At 38.6% G+C, this 23,010-nt stretch overlaps 1 protein-coding gene across 1 annotated transcript in view; it reads right to left on the bottom strand.

The window, feature by feature from the left end:
- Positions 1-12,359: 12,359 nt before the first annotated feature.
- Positions 12,360-23,010, bottom strand: part of Msh2 (mutS homolog 2) — a 66,095-nt gene continuing 55,444 nt past the window's right edge. Inside the window, exons 12-16 of the mRNA XM_076832948.2 lie at positions 20,083-20,328; positions 18,891-19,095; positions 16,888-17,135; positions 15,181-15,356; positions 12,360-12,786 (exon numbers count right to left, since the gene is read on the bottom strand). Coding sequence (XP_076689063.2) covers positions 12,616-12,786; positions 15,181-15,356; positions 16,888-17,135; positions 18,891-19,095; positions 20,083-20,328 — 1,046 coding nt within the window. The 3' untranslated portion in view covers positions 12,360-12,615. The remainder of the gene's footprint in view (positions 12,787-15,180; positions 15,357-16,887; positions 17,136-18,890; positions 19,096-20,082; positions 20,329-23,010) is intronic.

The raw sequence follows: 23,010 nt of genomic DNA, 5'->3' as shown, positions 1-23,010 counted from the left end.
TTCATTAGGTCTTTTTTTAAAAAATATTTTTTAAAATATTTTTTGAACTCAAGGGTACTCGACCGCTGAACCACATCCCCAGCCCTATTTGGTATTTAGAGACAGGGTCTCACTGAGTTGCTTAGGGCCTTGCTAAATTGCTGAGGCTGGCCTTGAACCCATGATCCTCCTGCATCAGCCTTCTAAACTGCTGGGATTACAGGCATGAACTGTAAGGGTCCAGCGAACGTCGGACCAAGTGACCAACTCATGCAATAGCAAAAGGGGTTTATTGAGGATCCAATCCAGCACGCTGGGGCTCCATGCTCATTCAAGTAGGGAGAGCAGCCCAGAGCCCCGAGCAGGGCTTGAAAAGTGTTTAAGTACACTTTTTGGGGAGGGCGGGGGCTTTGCATACATCACAGTCTCCTTTAACAAATCATCATACACCTCGGGAAAATCAAACAACAATTCTTAGACATGATTAGTACATTCATTGGCAGGAACAGGTTGGGCGGGAGTGATAGGTCACTCCTAAATCGGGGTACACATTCAAACTGATTGGTTTAGGTCCTGCGATGCCTACGTGCCGAGCCGCACAGGGTCCGAGGTTATTAAACAACCAGAGGGTCAGGGGGAATATTTACTGGGCAGTTCCAAGTATTATCCTAACAGCTACAGGAATTTCAGGTTTTGGGGGTAGCAGAGGAACTTAACAATTCCTGGTCCTTTACTTTTTAACTCAGGTCTTGCAGCTTAGAAACTTTACAATGCCCGGTCTTTTACACTTTAACTTCAATTTCTTTTACCTCTTACAGAACCACCCTGCCTAGCTCATTAGGTCTTTTTTTCCCTCCGTGTTTGTACTAGGGACTGACCCCAGAGATGCTCTACCATTGAGCTACATCCCAGCCCTTTTTATTTTTTTGAGACAGTCTGGCTACATTGCCTAATCTGGCCTTGAGCTTTCCATTTTCCTGCCTGAGTCTTCAGAATAGCTGGGATTATAGGTGTGTGCCCCCCCCCCCCAGCTCCTAGTCTGATTCTTGTGAAGTGGTTACCAAGAAGGCCTCAGGGAAAAACACTACTGAGGTATGTTTCTAAGCCTCAATGGACCAGGGCTGCTAGTGAAGTCAGATTTAAAGGTAATAGTTAGTGTAGTTAGGTAAATCAGGTCTAATATAAATATGAATAAAATAAAGAATGGAGGCCATTATAGAGAATGGAGTCCAGGAAAGCAAAGCAGCACTTGGGGAAATTAAAATGTTAATGTCCCCAAGTCCTCTGAACCCATCCTAAGGAAATATTAATGAAGCAGCTTTCATAAGACAAGGAGGTGCTAATCAAAAGCTGCCCCAGGCCCTTCCTGCCCTTGTTACTCCTCCAGCCCACCTATCTCCCACCTTTTGGACCTTCGCACCTGCATTCTATCACTGAAAAATAAAGGGAAACAAAGAAAAGGAGTGTGGGAAAGCTGAAAGAAGACCTTAGCTATAAAAAAGGGAAGACATCACCCTTGTGGTGGGTCCCCTTCTTCCTCCGGGGAGAAGTCTTTTCTGCTGTCCTTTAATAAAGCTTCTACTTTCCACTCTACACTTGCCTCGGCGCCCTTCTCTGGAGTTACACTTCAGCATTCAGGGAAGCAAGGACTAACTGGTAAACATCGATAACACTAGGATCACAGCTAATTACAACAAATGGAGCAGCAAAGTGCTCCATTGCTGATTAGAAAAATATGAGCTGGAATATTAATATTTAGATGAGGACAGAGGTTGGAGACCACCTTGAGGTGGCTATTTGGATGTGTTATGCTCGAATTCGGGACCCCCAAAGACCACCAGAGACCCAAGATCAATGTAAGCAGCAAAGAGGTGTTTATTGTGAGCTAGCTGGGTCCTCCGCGGGCACACACAGCAACTGGTGACGCTGAGAGGCCCCGAGCCCAGGGTTTGCAGCAGTTTTATACATTCTTTGGAGAGGGCAGGGACTTCACATACATCATAGCCTCTTTTAGCAAATCATCACACACCACGGGAAAATCAAATAACAACTCTAAAACATGATTAGCACTTTCACTGGCAGGAACAAGTTGGGTAGGGGTGATTGGTCAGTACAAAAGGGGTATTCATTTGAACTGATTGGTTTAAGCCAAGAGGGGTGTACGCACTGAAATACATGGTTTCCCAACATGTTATCAACCACCATAAACTACTGGGAGGGTCATCTGGCATCCCAGGTATTTCCCTGTCTCATGCTGATTGGTGGCTGCTAGAGGGTTGCTATGGGTCCTTACCTAGCCTGACTGAGTCAGGGACACCTGGTGCAGCAGATCTCTCCTGTTATTTGTAGATAAACAACTTAGCAGGGTGGGAATGTGCCTAGAGTGCTTTGTGGGTCTTTCCAAGGACAAAGGTCACGTCCCTTCCTTGGACAGGCTTTGCTCTGAGGTAGAGGCTGGTTTTTCAGATGCTGACACAGACTGCAGCTGGAGCTTATTTCATTGTGAATGAAATAAATCATTTCACAGAATCGTGAACTATTAGAGAACATCCGAGGGTACAAAACTAGCCATCTTCAACCAGATTCAGGCCTGAAGCTGTCAGATCAGGCGAAGCGGGCAGCGACCAAAGGAGGCAGATTTAAAAAGGGCTGCTTTATTGAGATATCACTCCTGGGCGGAACTCGACCAGGCCCCCAGAGTGGACAGAAGGGTCTGAGGAGAAACTGCGTGGAAGCTCGACCCGACTGGACTTTTATGGGGCTTCCAGCAGGAAGGGAAGGGCTTGGGACAGGAAAAGGTGTCTCTAGGGTCCCTTGCCCCCTTGGAGTTGGTCGGGGGAGTTGGCTGAACTCCAGGATTGGCCAGGGGGTCCTGCTGATTGACAGGCGTTTCCAGCGGCGCCTGATTGGCGTTCTTTTCCCATGAGGGCTGCTTTGTTCTAAGTCGCTGCCTCCGACCTAACAGAAGCCACTGCTTTTAGGCTGGGAATCTCACCTTAATTCCACTATGTATATCTTGCACCTTCCTGGCCTTACAAGTATGGCATTTGAGAACTCTAATCATCCACTTCCCTTAAATTACCGAAGAGGGGAACAACAACAACAAAAATAGGAAGAGAAGTAACCAATTTACAAGTCAGACAGCTAAATGGTGAAACAAGGGTTCATCCCAAGGCAAACAGTTTTCTTAATAAACCACAGTGCCGCTGGGTGATGGGTACGGTGGCGCATGCCTGTAATTCCCAGCAGCTCGGGAGGCTGAGGCAGGAGGATCACGAGTTCAAAGTCAGCCTCAACAAAGAGGTGTTAAGCAACTCAGTGAAACCCTGTCTCTGAATAAAATACAAAATAGGGCTGGGGATGTGGCTCAGTGGTCGCACACTTCTGAATTCAAACCCCGGTACCAAAAAATAAAACAAAAAATAAATAAAAATAAAAGAAACCCACAATGCCGCTCACTTCAACTCCCAGTGTGTCCAGGCCCTAGTGGCTCACTGTGTTAGTCGGCTTTGCATCTCTGTGATCAAAATACCTGACAAGACAATTTAAGAGAAGGGAAAGTTTATTTGGGCTCAGTTTCAGAGATTTAGCCCACGGTCAGCCAATTCCATTGCTCTGGGTCCAAGGAGAGGCAAAACATCATGGCAGAAGTTAACAGTGGCTGACTTTATGCTTTGAATACAGCCCTTGCTGCTCTGCCACTGCTACTGATTCTTAAAATGGAAGATTCTTTCTCTTCCTCTCTCCCTGCTCCTCCCTAATCTCAGGGGAAACAGGATTATCTTTCTTTCCCTTGTTGGCCGAGTTATCAGTCCCTGAGTACACACCCACCATAGGAAGTAATCCAGACTTTGGGGATGGTACCCAAAGATCTCAGAAAGGACTATCTTCCAAATTAACAAGTGAATTACAACAGAGAACACACAGAATGGAGCCTTTGAATCACCTCCTTAAAAGCCCCGTTCCTGCTGACAGGCAGAATCACTGCTTTTGGGACGGGTGTCCTCTGTGTTTCTCCTTCGCTACATAGCAATAAACTTTCTTTTTCCTTTTACTCAAAACATTGTCCTCGTTATTGGATTGGCTTGAGGGGCAAGGACCAAGCTTTTGGGAACCAAGGGTGTGGTGGAAGGAAGCTGCTCAGTTTATGGTAGCCAAGAGGGGTGGGAAGGGGAGGGGAGATGAGAGTTACCACCCAGGCAGTCCATTCAAATTAGGATGGGCTGATTAGGTCACAGCTCTCAAAATGCAATCATTTCACCTCTGAACATTTCTGCATTAACAGAGGAGCTTTTGGGGGACACCGACCGCATATCCAACCCAGAAGAAAATTTACTCAGTAAGTGCATATTCAAAGCAGAGTAATAAAAAGAATTACCAGGGTTATTCCTTACAGGTTGGGGAGAATTCTTGGGGTATAATAGAACAAATGGAGGATATTCTGGTACACACCTGTGAGGATGGCCTTGGGCCTGAGCCTAAGCAACTCCATTTTAAAAACTCCAGTTTGAAACCTGCAGACACGTCTAACACAGCCCTCCAGTAAGGCCCTCAGGCACAAACAAGTCACTTCCCCCTGCCCCTATAAACTCCAAGTGAAGCCTCTTGCAAGAGAGAGAGAATTTTTAATATTTATTTTTCAATTTTCGGCGGACACAACATCTTTCTTTGTATGTGGTGCTGAGGATCGAACCGGGCCGCGCACATGTCAGGCGAGCCGCTATCGCTTGAGCCACATCCCCAGCCCCCAACGCTTTTCATCATTTGTTGATCCTCTGCATCTTCCTCACCGCTCTCAAACTCTACAGCCACATCTTGACCCTGGTGAGAGCCACAACTCGTCAGCTCCACCCCAGGAGAAGCCTGCCTTGGTTCCAGACCTGGTCACCGCGGTCTGAGTGTGCATCTGCTGGACTTCAAGCCCAAGGCTTGGGACTTTTGATTGACACCTGAATTTAACCCGCAGAGGGAATGTCTGTCATGAGCCTGTCATAATTATGTTTGCAATGCTTAGAATTAATCTAGAATTGTTTGCTGTGAATTTAATTAATCTAGAATTGTCCTATAGAGTGAAATTGTATTGAGTGATTTTTTTTTTAAAAGAGAGTGAGAGAGGGAGGGAGAGAGAGAGAGAGAATTTTTTTTAATGTTTATTTTTTTTTTAGTTATCGGCGGACACAACATCTTTGTTTGTATGTGGTGCTGAGGATCGAACCCGGGCCACACGCATGCCAGGCGAGCGCGCTACCGCTTGAGCCACATCCCCAGCCCTGTATTGAGTGATTTGAGTGAATACAGCATTGAAAAGGGCAGAAGCACGTGGACATTCTTTATTTCTCTCCCTCGACTGCATAAGTTGCACCTTTTGCCCATCATGACAACACCTCTGTTTTTCTTAATTCCAGTTGCATTGCCTACATCACTCATTTTGACATTTATTATTTAGAAAGATGAGATCACACATGTACATCTCAGATTCCCAATCATATTTCAAGTTTCTAAATTAAAAAAAAAAAAATGGGGTTCTGGAGACAGGGTGCTGAGGTACAAATCTCAACTTTGTCACTTACTGGCTGTGTGACCTGGGTACATGACTGAACTTCTGAACCTAGATTTCTTCTGTACAATGTAAATAATAACTACTAGCATCTACCTTTCAATGCTGTTTAAGAGAAGGAGTCTTTGGAGTAGCCCCTCACAATAGTTTGCACTTTTTGTAATATGCAAAATTGTAATCCATGTTAAGGATTTCATGTGGGCTTATTTTTATGATTGATTTGATGGAGCCAGATAACATTTAGCAATAAAATGTCAAATTATAACTGATAATAAAAATTAGATCCTGATTATGTGACCCCCCCCTCAAAAAAAAAAAGATAAAATACATCATGCTGGATAGACAATGTACATTAAAATGGCCAGTCAGTGTCTGCACTACAAATAATTATACTTAATTTGGCTTTAATGTTAAACCACGATGCAAGGAAAAGACCACCGGCTCCAATTTAAATCAAATTAAAGCAAGCTTATAATTCCAACCAGCCAGGGGCCAGAGATCCATGGGAATAGAAGACAACCCCGCAGCTCTCTAGGAGCACAGTTTTAAGGTACAGAAAGTTGCAAAAAGGGGTGTCATGAGAACTTAAAGAAAACAGGTTTTTAACAAGCATAACACAAAGGCAGGTAGTAGGTTAATGGTCCAGCACTTAGGGAGTAAATTTAGATCCCAACATCAGAATTTATAAGGCACCACTAGAGTTTCAGAGAGGGTCCTTATCTGGTCAGGGGGAGCCAGGCATGGGTGAGTTCAAGGCACCGGCAGGCATTCCAAGCAAGTTTAGAAATTGCAGTAATTTATAGTAAAGCCGAAATTAACTTTTCATGCCTTTCTGAGGAGATGGCTGTGGATCTTAAGAGGAAATTAGGCTGGGTTTATCATTTAAGATATCTCCATTCAAGATCATTCATAAGGGGCTGGGGATGTGGCTCAAGCGGTAGCGCGCTCGCCTGGCATGCGTGTGGCCCGGGTTCGATCCTCAGCACCACATACAAACAAAGATGTTGTGTCTGCCGATAACTAAAATAAAATAAGTATGAAAAAATTTTCTCTCTCTCTCTCTTTAAAAAAAAAAGAATGTCCAATACCATCCATGTTCTCACAAAAGGCAAGATTTCGTTCTTAAAAAAAAAAAAAAAGATCATTCATAAAATTTATCTAACAATTAAGTGTCAACAAAATTCCAGGAAATAGGGGCTGGGATTGTGGCTCAGTGGTAGAGTGATTGCTTTGCACATGTGAGGCATTGGGTATCATCCTCAGCACTGAAGCCAGATTTAAAGTTAGGCAGTCAGTGTAGTTAGGTAAATCGGGTCTAATACCGAGTGAAATCTAAAATGGAGGCCATGCTGACAATGATTCCGGAAAACGCAGGACAACTCATGGAATGTTAATGAAGTCCTGAGAAAAGCCCTAGGCCCAAAGCCCATCCCAAAGAAGTGTTAATAAACAGCCCCCAGCAAACTTGAAGGTGCTACCTCAGAAGTCCTTCCCGCTCAGACTACTTCTTTGGCCCACCTGGTCTCTCCCCCCACCCCCTTCCCACCTACATTCCATCACTGGAAGAACTATAAAAAGGGGAGACAACAGCCCTTCCACGGATTCCACCTCTTGGGTCCCCTTCTTCCTCCGGGAGAAGTCTTTTCTGCTGTCCTTTAATAAACTTCTAATTTCTACTCTGACCTTGCCTGGCGTGCTTCTTTGGTGTTATTCTTCAACATTGGGGAAGCAAGAACTCGTCACGGGTCAACAGCGGTAACAGCACCACATAAAATAAGTAAGTAAAACAAAGGTATTGTGTCCAAGTTCAACTAAAAAAAATTTTTTTTAATTCCAGGAAATAAACACAACAGTGTGATATCATAGACTAATTACAATGGCTGTGTTTATTGATGGATTTTATACACCAAGGAATCCACTGCCATTGTCCTCTTGCTAGAATTAAGAAACGGATAGCTTCTTCTTTCTAAATTTAATGATTTAATGGAGTTTCTAATCTCTTTACCTTGTTTAGGTGAACTAAAGGCAGCATAGTATGCTCTTCTAGTCATCAAGTCTAGAAATAAAAATTAGGACAATCGAGGGGCTAGGGGTGTAGCTTCCTAGGAGAGCACTTATCTAGCTAGAGGCCTTGGGTTGGAGCCCCAGAACCAAAAAACAGGCAGCCCAGTCACACCTGCAGTCTCACTAGGCAGATCTAACTGATCCCTCCAGTATGGCCCTCAGGCACAAACAAGTCACTCCTCCTGCCCCCCACTATCACCACGTGGCTCACAGCACAGCTAGATGAGCTAGGCTAGATGACAGATGTGTAGGATACTCCAGTTCAAACAAACCACACACAAAGTGAAAATATGCTGACATACATTAAATTTGATCATATTCTGAATATCGTCTGAAGATGTCTAACAGGATGTGCTCAGTATGTGAAACCGAGACTTTAAGGGGAACAAGTTATTAACTATAGTTACCACTGTCACCACGCTGGGGAAACTGCTGTGGCAAATGCAAGGCAAGGGCTTCCCATTTCTCTCTGAAAGAACAGGAAGCACCCATCACAACCACTGCACCCTGTCTACAGGGTTTATTTCCCCTGCCACAGCCCAGCACTGCACCAGGATGTTCACAATGTAAAACTGGTCAGAGGTATGTTCTGAGGTAGAGCAGTAAGAGAAAGCAGTACTTCTGTCCTGTCTATCAAGGATAGTAGCATGGACACAGGGAGGGGACAACGTCAGGCAGAAAACTATTATTTTAAGTTGGCTGCACTTCCAGTTTCAGTCTAAAAATGCATGGACCATTCTGGGTACTTTCATCACTTCTCCAGCCACACCCTAGCTCCTTAACCCAAACACACGGAATTGACGAAGGCAGTGAGAGATTTCCTTTGTATATGAAAATGCTCTTTATTCATATGTTCTTCCCCATAAGCTAATTAACAATGTTTAATTTATTTCAGATCAGGGACTGGTTTTTCTTGACTATTCTGCACACATTTTAATCAACAGAATGTAACTAACAAGCTTAAAGAGCCATTCAATACTGAATCAGCAGCTCTTACCATATGCTGAGGGTAAAAACACACTTCCCCAAAAAAGCTAAATGCAGAAAGACCAAGGATAGAAGATGTATTTAATACTGAAGAAGTCTAACAGGATGTGCTTAGTGTGTGGAAGACTGAGATGCCAAAGGGAACAAGTTATTCTTTAAATATATCTACCCTGGTCACCTGGCTAGCTAAGTTGGAAGAGCTGAAGATTCTTAAACATATCTACCCCGAGACATCTTTCCTGTGTTGTTGCAACCTTTAAACCTAAAACAATATTCTAAAGGGGAAAACTCTAATTGTTTTATACAATTGCATCTTTTTTAAAATACAAAAACCAAGTAATTTCTCCAAAATAGAATTGTGGCCAGCAGATTTTATGACAACAGTATGGTTGAGTTCCAAATCCCTGCATATTTATTTATATATTCAGGTTTATTCTGGTTACCCATGTCAATGCTTGCTTGAGTGAGGGACAAAAAAGAATTACAATTAAAAATTTTAAATATAACTTCCTTTGACAGTCAGAAATTAGTTTATTTTGCTTTACATGCTCCTTTCCAAAAGGAAGGGGGACTCTTTAATTGAAGGCCTGGTTGTCCATTAGCATATTCATGTAATAAATACAGCTCAAGTTGAATATAGATCTGTTATGTTTCTTCATTTTTAAAAACATCTCAGAACTAAACACTAAGCCTGTTAAGGGAAAGTAGCCTGATTTCTAAAGCTTGAGAGATAACATGTTACCTTGGAATCAACATTGACTTGCCCCATTTCTTGTAGCCCTAACAACTAAAACCACAAACTGATTTCCATTTTTAAATATTTTTAAACAGCAATCTAAAAACACTCTTTCACAGCCAAGGGATGAAATATTTCACTGGAATTGCTTTTTGAATTATATGAAAAAGTTTCCCACTTGTGATTAAATGATTTTGTAAACCAATTAAGAGTTTCCACATTTTAAATTTTCTTCTTTAAGTTTGTCTTCTTCCCAAGCTTGTGGTATCCAAAAAAAGAAAAGCAAAATGTGACTGACTGTAAAATTATCAATGATGATGAAAAAAACATGGTAAGTTATTTTAAAGCATTAAGCTTAAATTTCAACTTGTTCTCATACCAAAGATTACATGTATAAACAAAATTGCACAGCTTAATAATAACTGTAAAGCAAGTTCCAAACCCATGTTCCACAGTATGGATAGTCCACATTTTGTAGAAAAATAATACAGCAGCCCTCTGGAGATCTGATTTGCCTTCTTCCCATCAGCAACCAGTCTCATCACTTTATTTTCCTTCACAGTTTCCATTCCCCAAGAACAGACCCCTGAACATCACTTATTTTCAACTTCATATGAATGGAGGAAAAAATAATGGTTGCCAAGCTGGGGGGTGAGGAGGAGGTAAAGGAGGAGATTGTGGAAGTGGCCTGGCATGGTTTTTATTTTCATTTTTCTGTCTTGTGATGAAGAACTTTTCATGATTATGGACTACTTATTTCCTTTGGGGTGAAGTATCTGAAACTTAAAACTAAAAATAGCTTTATTGCTATAATGCATATACCATGATTATCCATTTAAGATACACACAAAAAAAAATTCAATGGTTTTTGGAACATTTATAGATACAGAGTCATCAATTTTAGAACCTTCATCTCAGCTTTAAAACTGGAACTTTTAGTGACCCTACCACCCTCTGGCCCCAAACCACTACATATCTACTTTGTCTCTAGCTTTCCCCATTCTGAATTGTTGTACAAACAGAATCATAACATGTAGTCTCTTGTGAGATTTTTTTTCACCTGGCACAATTTTTAAGGTTCATCCAAGTTTTACCATGCGTTAATTCTCCATTCCTTTTATGGTAGAATAATGTTCCACTGTATGGGTATTCCACATTTTGTTGATATCTTCACTCACTGACAGGCATTTGGGGTGTTTTTGCCTTTTAAATATCACAAACAATTCTACTATAAACATTTATGTACGAGTTTTTGTGTGGACTTAATATTTTTATTTCTGATAAGTACTTTAGTTGAGGAATTGCTGGGTCTTAAGGTAATCGAGGACCTGCCTGTTTTCCAAAGCAGATACATCATTTTACATTCCCGCCACTAGTGTATGAGTGTTTCAATTTTCCCACATCCTTGCCAATGCTTACCATCTGATTTTTTAACTATCTTAATTGTTAAATGGTAGTTCTTCAGAGATTTAACTTGCATTTCCCTTGTCTGTCTCTTTTCATCTATAACTATTAATCTTTTTTTTTTTAATATTTATTTATTTATTTATTTATTTATAGTTCTTGGCAGACACAACATCTTTGTTGGTATGTGGTGCTGAGGATCGAACCCGGGCCGCACGCATGCCAGGCGAGCACGCTACCGCTTGAGCCACATCCCCAGCCCATATAACTATTTATCTTCCTTGGAAAAATATTTAGATTTTTTTGCCCACTTTTAAATCCAGTTATCTTTTTGTTATTGAGCTGTATGGAGACCCTTAAATGTTTCTTTCCTTAGTGATTTTGATTCTTTATCTGAATATAACGTCTTTGACTTTGTACGCGTCTGATACTAGGGACTGAACAGAGGGCCTCTCACATGCTAGGGAAGCACTCTACCACTGAGCTACATCCCCAGCCCACTTTTTATTATGAAATAAGGTCTCACTAAGTTGCCAAGACTGGCCTTGAATTACAATCCTACCTCAATTGCTGGATTAGAACCATGAACCACCTCACTGGCTCCACAAAGTGTCTTGTCTTTTTACTTTGTGATACCTTTGTTTTGCATTTCAATATAGCCAAATGTGTGACTTAAGGAATTTTCCCCAAAGATATAAAAGTATTTAAGTATTATCTTGTATAGAACTATAAACCAAGCACTAAAAGCTTGATAGTTTTGTACATTTGGTCTAAAATTCACTGGATTTGATTTTTATATATTACATGGAATACTATTTTATCAGTTTCTATATGGATATCCCCCCTCCCCATCTCACTACAATTTATTTACTGAAGACTGTTCTTCAACCCCCGCATGGTGCATAACCAAGCCCTTAACTCTTAACCCCTCATTTTTTTTCCCTATAAAATAATAGATTAAATCAAGATTCCCAAAGTAATACTTTGTTAAAATCCAGATTTCTAAGTCTCACCACAGATTAGAGGTGAGTGAATAGCAGGTTGAGTGCAAAGTCATACTCAGACTCAGAATTAATAAATTCCTTGGTGGGCTGAGGTTGTGGCTCAGTGGTAGAACACTAGCCTACCATGTGTGAGGCACTGGGTTCAATCCTCAGCACCAAATAAAAATAAATAAGTAAATAAAGGTATTGTATCCAACCACAACTAATATATATATTAAATAAATCCCTTGGCTAAAGTACATGCAGTCAGCTGATGGACACTGAGAAATCACTGGAAATTAATTTGGGGAGTAAGTGGGGTGGAGACTGGGGATTGAACCCCAGGGGCCCTTAACCATTTAGTCATATCCCCAGCCCTTTCACATCTTATTAGAGACAGGGTCTTAATGAGTTGCTTAGGGCCTTGCTAATTAAATTGTTGAGGCTGGCTTTGAACTTGTGATCCTGGGGCTTCAGCCTCCTGGGGCACTGGGATTACAGGTATACCACTGTGCTCAGCTATTGGAAGTGATCTTCAATGGTGCCGTCCAGATTCTTCAAGTTTACAAGACTTTTGGGCACTTATTTATTAGAACAAATATGAATAAAACTTAGTACAAAGAAATAACACATTCGATATTCCACAAACTACATGATTTTATTTATAAAATTCAGCAAATTTTGCCCCATGTCCATTTAAATAGTCCTTAGTTACAGCTCTCAATTTCCAAAATAAAAATCTTTGAAAATGTACTATTACTAAATATTTTATTAAATTGATATTCAATGGGCATTGATAGTCAAATAGTCAAACACTACAGAAAAGGGGTTACTATAAAACAATACAAAAGTCTTACAGACAATAGCTTATCAATACTATTTTCATTCCATTCCTGGGTTTTCTTTCATGTAGTAACCTTTATTCGTGAAATGATTTCATTTACAAAACTATTATTCTTTGCTATTACTTCAGCTTTCAGCTGTTTTAACTTTATTTTAATGTTTTCTTCCGACATTTCAGTAAAGGGCACTTGCTTCACCTTGGATAGAAACTCCTGAATAATTTTTTCACCTTGCTGAAAAATAAGAACATCCCAACAGTCATTAAGATGTCTTTTCTAAGTCACATTAGTTAGCAATAAATTGTTTTAAAAAAATTTCAATGTAAATATACTACCCACATTTAAAGAACATTTTTATTAGTATGTATGCAATGTCTAGGATACATAATAAAATCTTTTTTTTTTAATATTTATTTTTTAGTTATTGGCAGACACAACATCCTTGTCTGTATGTGGTGCTGAGGATCGAACCCGGGCCGCACACACGCCAGGCGAGCGCGCTACCGCTTGAGCCACATCCCCAGCCCCCATAATAAAATCTTTAAAAATACATTTATTAATTTTTTTTCAGCTGCTGATGACAAAGGAATTGGAATTTTTAGTAGTTCTCAAGTCCCTCTGCTTTTATAATTCATACATAAACAATCTTCTGGGGAAAAAAAGAATTCAAGGTTTATTGTTAAGGCAAATAGTAATCAAAATTCTCTCTCACACACAAGCACACAATGCTTCTGTTTTATTTATTTCACTACCCAGTTTTTGCTGTTCCAAAGAACGTGGTTATTATTTGCTATGTGACCCTTGGACATAAGCTCACATGCCATTCCTCACCTATAAAATGGGGATATTAATATTACCAACCTCATACATCTGTTATGAGAATTAAAAAGAGTTAATATGTGTAAGTTGTTTAGAACAGTTCCTGACAAAGCATGTACTATATGAATGTATATTACTGCACATAAAGCAGAAGTAAATAGGATGCTTTCATACCAGGGAGTTGATAGGTAATAAGTATCTTAAAAGTAAATGGTAGCTGGGTGCAGCAGCACATGCCTGTAATCCCAGTGGCTTAGTAGGCTGAGGCAGGAGGATCATGAGCTCAAAGCCCCAGCAATTTAGCATAAAGCTTTAAAACTTTTGGATATATTATAATTTCAAAAGCATATGACTTTTGTTCTACTTGGAAACCAACGATTTCATATAAGAACTTTTCCAATCCCAGGTCACCAAAAGCAAGTAAGTTTGATATTGTAGCAACCATCTATCCTTCAAGTAAGAAGAAGAAAAAAAAACCCAACAACAACAAAAAACTCACTGGGTAAAAGTTAAAATAATGCCAAGTAAAAAGTTGTCATAATAAATGCTGCAATAAATGTTACAGGCTAGGCAGTGCATCAATTAAGATTCTTTTATTTTGTGTCTATAAAAATTTACTGCTTAATTTTCTTTAATTGTTTGGTTTTTTTTTTTGGTACCAGGAATTGAACCCAGGGCACTCAACCACTGAGCTACATCCCCAGCTGTTTTTCATATTTTATTTTGAGATAGGGCCTCACTAGTTGCTGAAGCTGGCTTTAAAACTTGTGATCCTCCTGCCTTAGTATCCTGAGCTGCTGGGATTACAGGCATATAAGACTTAGCTTTAAAAAAAAAACCCAAAAAACAAGTTAGACATATGTTGTACCTTTCCACATAAACATCTAAGTTTGACCCCTTACTTAGAGAAGGCCCAAAATAAGCTCCATTCCTCCCATTAAAACAAGCATCCTGCCCACAAACAACTTACTTTAACAAACATTTGTCTCATACCACTTTATACTCTATGGTATATTTATTGTTCTTATCTCCTCAACTACAGTGTAAATAATTGGAGGGCAGAAATGAAGAATATCTTTAGATATCTTCACCATCTAATTTAACTGGACATCTTTATCTTTAGCTCCTTTGAATAACTAATTTTAAACCTAGATTTGTATTCCTAATTTTAAAATCTTTTTTTCCCCCCTCTTTTTGGTAATAGGGATTGAAACCAGGTCCTTGCCCATGCTAAGTATGTAATCTACCCCTGAGCTATATCCCAGTCCTGAATGCTATATACATTTTTTTTTTTTTGGCCTGCCACCCCTTGAAAATGCTATCATTTCATCATGCAGATTTACATGGTACAGAAATCAAAATATCAGAGATGGATTCTTGGCCATGCAAAGAAACATGTGAAAGCCAATAAGAATGATCAGAGGTGCTGGGGATGTGGCTCAAGCGGTAGTGCGCTCGCCTGGCATGCGTGCAGCCTGGGTTCGATCCTCAGTACCACATACAAACAAAGATGTTGTATCTGCCAAAAACTAAATAATAAATATTAAAAAAAAAAAAAAAAAAAAGAATGATCAGAGCCTGGGTACAGTGGCAAATGCCTATAAACCCAATGACTCAGAAGGCCAAGGCAGAAGGATCACAAGTTTGAGGCAGCCTGGGGATGCAGTTCAGTAACAGAGCACCCTTGGTTGCAAAAAAAAGAAAGTAAACACTGGAATCATTTATACAGGAAAGAAACTAATTCATCTTGGTGACTTGGTTTATATAACACAGAGATCATTAAATAACTACAAAAACAAACTGACAAACCTCTCTTTCCAGATAGCATTTCTTTGCCACTGGTTCTGTTTCATCACCTCCTTGTGAGACTCCAATATTCTGAAACTCTTCGAGTTCCAGGGCTTTTTGTTTGGCACATTCTATTACATGCCTAGGGAAATTAGCAAGCTCTGCAACGTGAATCCCAAAACTCTGATCACAAGCACCTAAAAGAAATTGGGAGGGAAAGAGTGAGTGAGGGAAGAGGGTGAAAGACAGCAATTTATGTAAATGAATTTATCCTTCTTACCTTGTCATCAGAAAACTGAATTTTGGATTATTTCAAATACATTAGCCAAATGTTTCAGAGTAACTTAGATAAAAGGATTTTAATCAAGCTTCAAGTGAGAAGTGATTATGACTTGGCATTTAGTGCTGTATTTTATCCTTGACAAATGTAGCATGAAAAATAAAAATAGCAGAGGAAAAGCTTGATAGATGAATCCTCAGAGGCCTACTATCTAAAGTTGAGAGGTAGAGAAACAAACAAAAACCCACCATCTCTGTGGTTTTCCCATTTTATGAGCAAAAAGTACTAAGGATAAAAGGGTTACATATACAAGTGTCACTAGTTAAGAACAGTATTAAATTCAAGACATACTGACTCATTACTAATGAATGGTCCTATTATTTTCCAAGGATAAGTCACTCAAGAAAATTAGTAAGATGAGTGTATTGATGAATTTATAGTATTTTTTCTTAGAAAAGTTGTTCACCATTCTTCTATACTCTCTTTTTGGGAGGATGGTGGGCACCAGCGGTTGAACTCAGAGGCACTCAACCATTGAGCCACATCTCCAGCCCTATTTTATTTAGAGTCAGGTTCTCACTGAGTTAATTAGCACCTCAATAAATCGCTGAGGCTGGCTTTGAACTCACAATCTTCCTGCCTCAGCCTCTGGAGATGCTGCCCAGCATACACTCTCATCCTGATTCTGAACCAGTGAAAACAAATGATAATGGAATTTTTGACCCAAGTAGGTAGCTTATATTCATTCCCATTTATATAAAATAAGGTGAATTAAGACAGTCTTTCCAAACATTTAATATGAATGATGACTACAAAGTTATTACAGACTTTCTATTTTTGCCGCAATTATATATCAACTGTTAAAAAAAAAAAAAAAAAAAAAATTAGCTGGGTGTGGTGGCGCATGCCTGAAATCCAGCAGCTTGGGAGGCAGGAGGATCGCAAGTTAAAAGCCAGCCTTAGCAAAAGAAAGGCCCTCAGCAACTCAGTGAGACACTGTCTCTAAATAAAATACACTGGAGATGCGGCTCAATGGTCGAGTGTCCTGAGTTCAATCTCTGATACCTGCTCCCCCAATCAGATGATTAATTATTTTATTAACAATAAAATAACCTAGAGCCTTGGAACTTCAAAGCATATCGTTATTAGCTAGAGCTAATCTGACAAGGAATACTGCTACAGAGTTGGGTAAATCCCTCTGTGGCGATGTTTGAGACTATAGATTATTCTATGTTTGGAATAAGAGGTCCTATCTCAAGATACAGAAATATAGATAATATACAATGTTCCTGGCTCCTGAGACTGGAAAGTTACAACTAAATGTGCTTTACAAAAATCTCAATGATTGATACTAAGAAGGAATAAGGCAATTTACTGATTATTTTAAATTCAATAAGTTTTCCACTGTCACATTCTGAATTTAAGGTACATCAATGGTACATACTTACCTTTCTTCACCTGATAAAGCATAGTTAAGGTCTCTTCAGTGGTTAGTGCTGTGACATGTAGGTTATTAACAGTGGGAATCTGTTTGGCTAAGGCAGTAAGTTCATGAAAATGGGTTGCAAACATGCAAAAAGCACCAATCTTTGTTGCAATGTAATCGGATATAGCCCACGCTAGTCCAAATCCATCATAGGTAGAGGTTCCTCTTCCCAATTCATCTATGATTATTAAAGAATCTTTGGTTGCAGTCCTGAAATACATAATTACATGAAAATTTGCCATGACACAGTATTTGGTAATACAAAACAAAAACCAAAATTAAGATAATACATTGGGAAAGATATATAGCACAAACATAATAGATTAATTACCAGTTATAATCAAAGAATTTATAAATAAAACATTCATTTCAGATTAATCAAATCACTCTAAGATTTTATGTGTATGGTACTAGGGACTAAATCTGGGAGCACTCTACCACTGAGTGGTAAATCCCCGAGCCCCTCCCCTTTTTGAGACAGAATCAAAATTGCTGAGGCCAGCCTCAGAAGTCACCATTCTCCTAAACTATTGAGATTACGGGTATGTATCACATACCCAGCTAAATCACTTTTTTTTTTTTTTTTTTTTTAAAGTACAGGGCAATGAACTCAGGGGTACACAACCACTGAGCACATTCCCAGTCCTGTTTTGTATTTTATTTAGAGACAGGGTCTGAGTTGCTTAGTGCCTTTCTGTTGCTGAGGCTTACTTTGAATTTGGAATCCTCCTCTTTCAGCAAGCTGCTGGGATTCCAGGCATGTGCCACCATGCCCGGCAAATCACCCCCAAATTTTTAAAAAATAAAATAAAATTGGATAAAGATGGGAGCAGCGTTTGATGACATGAACACTCACATACCCTGATGGTGGTTGTGTAAATTGTGTGTTTGCCAAAGCCTCATTAATCCCAGTTATTACTATTCTTATCTTTAAACAAGTATGAGGATTTTTAAAAAATTAGTGAATTTGCCAGCCTTTCAGTGATCATTGGTTATTTCTTTTTTCTGTAAATTACCAGATTATTCCTAATTTTTCAAATTATGAATATTAATCTAACTACTATGCCAAACATTTGTATTGCTTTTATTATTCCTCATGAACAACAGATCCTTCTAGAAATTATATCAACACATAATTTACTAGAAACCTAATGTATTGAAAGTACTTTAGGAGATACCAAGAAACAGAAAGTAAAGTCCCTGATTTCAAGGAAACTTCTAGAAAGTAAAATAAAGACAAAGAATTTCAGTAACCTATAAAATAAACAATGAATTACACTCATATCAAACAGCAGTAGCTGAAAAGAAACACCTATGATCTTAGTTTTTTATGTGAAGAAAAATTCATCAGAATTTTCATCATTAGGGCCTTAAAGACTGGAAAGGACTTGGGCAAGAAGGACTCTTCCAAGTAATATAAACAGTGGAAGCAAAAGCATCACAGGGAGGGAGACTTATAAGGAGGGGCTACTACCAGAAACTGTAGGGAAACAACTTCAAAATTAATCAAAGCTTTGCCAGACAGGATGGTAATGGTACATGTCAGTAATCTCATCTTCTTGGGAGGCTAAGGCAGGAGGATCACAGGTTTGAGTACAGTCTCAGCAACTTAGCAAGGAATCAGTCTCAAAACTTAAAAAAAAAAAAAAAAAAAAAAATCACCAATCATACCTTCCCCATTTTTTTGGGACAGGGTCTCATATGTTGCCTAAGCTGGTCTCAAAACTTCCTGGGGTCAAGTGATCCCACTGCCTTGGCCTCCCTAGTAGGTGGGAGTAGAGGCACAAGCTACAGCACCCAGCTTCAAACACCCTTTTAAGAAAATACAAAGTGCACAAAGTTTGTAGGAACACAACCATTAGACTCTGATAATGTTTTCAGATATTTTATAGAAAAATCTTTTAATGTACTTCTTATGAGATGTACATTCATTTCCACTTTCAGGGCACTAGAACAAGCAATTACCTGAGGATAGAAGCAGTTTCCAGCATTTCAGCCATGAATGTGGAGACTCCTTTTAACTGACTGTCACCAGCCCCTACCCGAGCCAAGATGCAGTCCACAATGGATACTTCTGCTGATTCACACGGTACAAAACATCCAATTTGGGCCATGAGTACTATCACCCCAGTTTGGCGAATATATGTTGATTTACCTCCCATATTGGGACCTATAAAGCAAATTATATCAAAAAGCATTATTAATTTCTTTCTGCTAATAAGTGGACTGCTAGTCCTAAGCTGTATACTGATGATTATTCATCTAAGCCACATGGCAAATTAGAAGAACCATAAGCCACTCAAAGACGTGGACCAAGTCACTGCCCATCCTACCCCTTAAGGCAATGCTATTATTTCTTCAGAAAAACCAGCACTGGGTCCTTCATCAGGAGGACTATGAAAAATATCTCAACTATAATTTGACTATGGTTTAGAAAGATCATACACATATCTCCCTGCAGCTCACAGAGATGCCTGTACCTTATTTACTTATAAAGTAGTCAAAGTCTAATTGAATGGATCAGCATTGGTCAAATTCTTCAAATCATTTAAAGTTCATCTTAAAGCTCTAAGATACAACTCCTCTTTTGGCAACCATCAAATTATTTGCTAGGGTTAGATTAAGTACATAACTTAAAAACATATTTGAAGAAATAAAATACAATCCTGTTTCCCAAATATATCTGTCCTAAGACTCCTACTTCCCTCTTTTGATCTCTAGAGTCTTGTTATGATCTCTCAAAATGCCTCATCTTAGATATGCTACATTGGTCTATATGCAAGACTATGCTGTGTTTAATATGACCATAGTGCCATGTCTTAAAAGAAACTGCTACCTAAGCTGAGTTTCTTCTAGCCATCAAATTTTGCCTCTCCTTCAACGACCTCAACTTCTGAAAGTAACTGACTCAAATACAAGCTTTGAGGGTGATGCTGGTTTTTAAATGCTGTGAACCACTGAGTCAGAATACGTATTTTCACATAAGCCTTAATCTCCCCTCCAAATCTTCCCTTTAATCCAAATGTGAATATTTTACTAACCAGAATAAACATGTTCTTTTTCTAATGTCAAGGGTTGGATTTTCTTTGTAAATTTAAAACATTCGTATTCTAACATAAAAGAAAAATGTTACCCGCCCCAAAGTTTTTTTAAATACCAGTAATGATGTGGAACATCTGTTTATCTTTTTCAAAGTGTACATCATTAGGAATAAATGCAACTTCATCTTGAATTTCGACACAAGCATGTCTGGATGCTTTCAATATAATTCTTCCTTGTCCTTTCTCCAAAATGACTGGTCGTACATATGGAACAGGTGCTCCATTTGACACATGAGCAAAGCTGACAACAGCATCTAGCTGAGCTAACACATCATTTAGTGTCTGCATTGGCTCTACATAGCCTGTATAAAAATAAAAACAGAAAATGTACAAAGGAATATCAAATAATTTTTAAAAAGATATAAGCTATAAGAATAAATTTAACTCCCACAAATGGGAGTTTTAAAACCCATTTCCCTAACATACTTTTTTCTTTTTAAATTTGTTCTTTTTAGATACATATGACAGTAGAGTATATTATGACATATTATACATACATGAAGTAAAACTTAATTAGGTCCCATTCTTGTGGCTGAACATGATGCGGAGTTTCACAGGTGGTGTATTCATATACAAACATAGGAAACTCATGTGTGATTCATTCATCTTTCCTAACACCATCCTCCTTCCTTCCCCTTTGTCTAATCCAATGAACTTCTATTCCCAGCACCCTTTTTGGATGTTAGTATCCGCACATCAGAAATATGGTTCTTGGGATTGGTTTATTTCATTTAGCACGAGAGTCTCCAGATCCATCCAAAGTCATAAAGTCCTTTTCTTTTTAAAAATGTTTTAGTTGTTGATAGGACTTTAATTTATTTATTTGCAGTGCTGAGAATTGAACCCAGTGCCTCACACATGCTAGGTTAAGTGCTCTCCCACTGAGCCAAGCCCCCTAACATACTTTTTAAACAAAATTTTACTAGACACTGTTCCACCAAAAAACAACCCGAACACAAAAAAGGTTGAGGTCATGGCTCAAGGGTCAAAGGTCATAGCTCTTGCCTAGCATCTGCAAGGCCCTAGGTTCAATGTCCAGTGCTGTTTCAAAAGAGTGTGATGCTTTTCCTTACCAAAATCCAACAAAATATCATACCCTCAATTTTAAAACACACTTTTTCCTGAATTTTAACAATCTGAAAACAGGATGACACCTCACAATCATCACAAGAAATGTGCATGCTCTCAGTAGCAAGCTGTAAGGAGACTATTAAGACTTATGCATTTACAAACCAACTACTGCAAGATTGTTAGCTGAGTTTTAATATTTTTCAATCAGTACCACATGCAGAGAATTTTAGCATAAATTTAGATCCATAATTGCCACTTAAAACACAAGATTCTATTCACTAGAGCATTCAAACTAACAGTTATTACATATATTAAAAAGCCCTTGACACAGGCTAGACAACATGTGAAGATAGTAACAATGGTCCAAATTTTCAGAATAGATTCTAAATGTCAACAGTTTGGAGGGGTGGTATAACAACAGTATGACAGACTCACATGTCACACTATCTCACTAGTCATTCAAGTGTAAAGTATTTAATTTTAGGAAAACCCCAAATTATAAATTTAATCAAAAGGCAGGAAATTTGACTTATTTTTAATTGTTTTTTACTTATTGGAGCTGGGATTGTGGCTCAGTCGTAGAGCACTTGCCTAATATATCTCGTGAGGCACTGGGTTTGATTCTCAGCACCACACACAAATAAATAAATAAATAAAATTTAAAAAATTTTTAAAAATTCATTTACTTATGAATGGTTGAGTACAAATAATTCTGTTCTGTTTTATCATACTTTGGTGCACACCTGTAATATTAGCAAATTGGGAGGCTGAGGCAGAAGGATAGGAAGTTCAAGGATAGCTTCAGTAAATTAGCAAAGCCTTAAAGCAACTTAGTGAGAGCCTGTCTCAAATAAAAAGGGGTAGGAATGTTGAGCTCATCTCTAAAATGACCCAGTTTTTAAAAAAAATTTTATTATACTTTTCTCTAGCAGATCTTTAGAAACCTCTAGGAAAGAGTGGAGTATTTACAATGATTATTTATTTTTAGCAGTGCAGGGATCAAACCCATGGCCTTGTATATACTAGGTAAACACCCTACCACTGAGCTACAACACCAGCCCCTATAATTATTTTCAAATTCATAAGATTTCTTACATACTGAGAATAATTTTACATATATATTTTTAGAAAGCATCTTAACAAAAAGTATATAGTCTTTAGCACGACATAAAATGTGGCTCATTAATAATATCACTCTTTCTGGTTTAATAATATGACAAAACTATAAAAAATGATCCATTACACTATAAAAATAGTTCTTAATGTGTATGTTAGAACAAGAGAAGGTTCTGTTTCAATTCAGGTTAACTCCATATACAGAACCTTCCATTTAAATGTTAAAACCTAGACCCTTTCACTAGCTAAGTGGTGAATGTTCTTTTTCTTTTTTTTTTTTTTTAAAGCAAGATTCACAGTATTTACAAGGGTTTTTAAAAATGCAAACAAAGTTTGGGAACACAATTCAGCTAAATTATTGTGCTAAAGTTATCTGATATCACCAAGAGAAATGCAAATTTTACAAATCAATTCATCTCAATACCAATACATAAAGCATATTAAAATAAAACCTTTTAAGTTTTACATTTCCTTCTCCCTCACTATGTTGTAACAATAAAACAATCTACAACTAGTACTAGGAATTGGATTCTGTCTCACACATGCTAGCCATACCCTCTGCTCTTGGTGCTTTTTATTTCAGAAGAGTCTCTCCAAGTTGTCTAGGCTGGCCACAAACTTGGGGTCTGCTTGCCTTAGTCTCCCAAGTAGCTGGGATAAAGACAAGTGTCACTGAACCCAATTTATAAAATTATACCTCCAAATAATTAAAAAAAAAAAAAAAAAAAAGATTCTTTACCCTCAAATAATTCAGCATACATATTCTGAGAACAAGGACATCCTCCTACTTAATCATA

The sequence above is a fragment of the Callospermophilus lateralis genome, chromosome 14 (assembly GCF_048772815.1).
Source record: "Callospermophilus lateralis isolate mCalLat2 chromosome 14, mCalLat2.hap1, whole genome shotgun sequence".
NCBI classification, from domain to species: domain Eukaryota; kingdom Metazoa; phylum Chordata; class Mammalia; order Rodentia; family Sciuridae; genus Callospermophilus; species Callospermophilus lateralis.
Note: the sequence above shows the minus strand (reverse complement) of the source record. Positions and strands in the feature narration are given on the sequence as shown.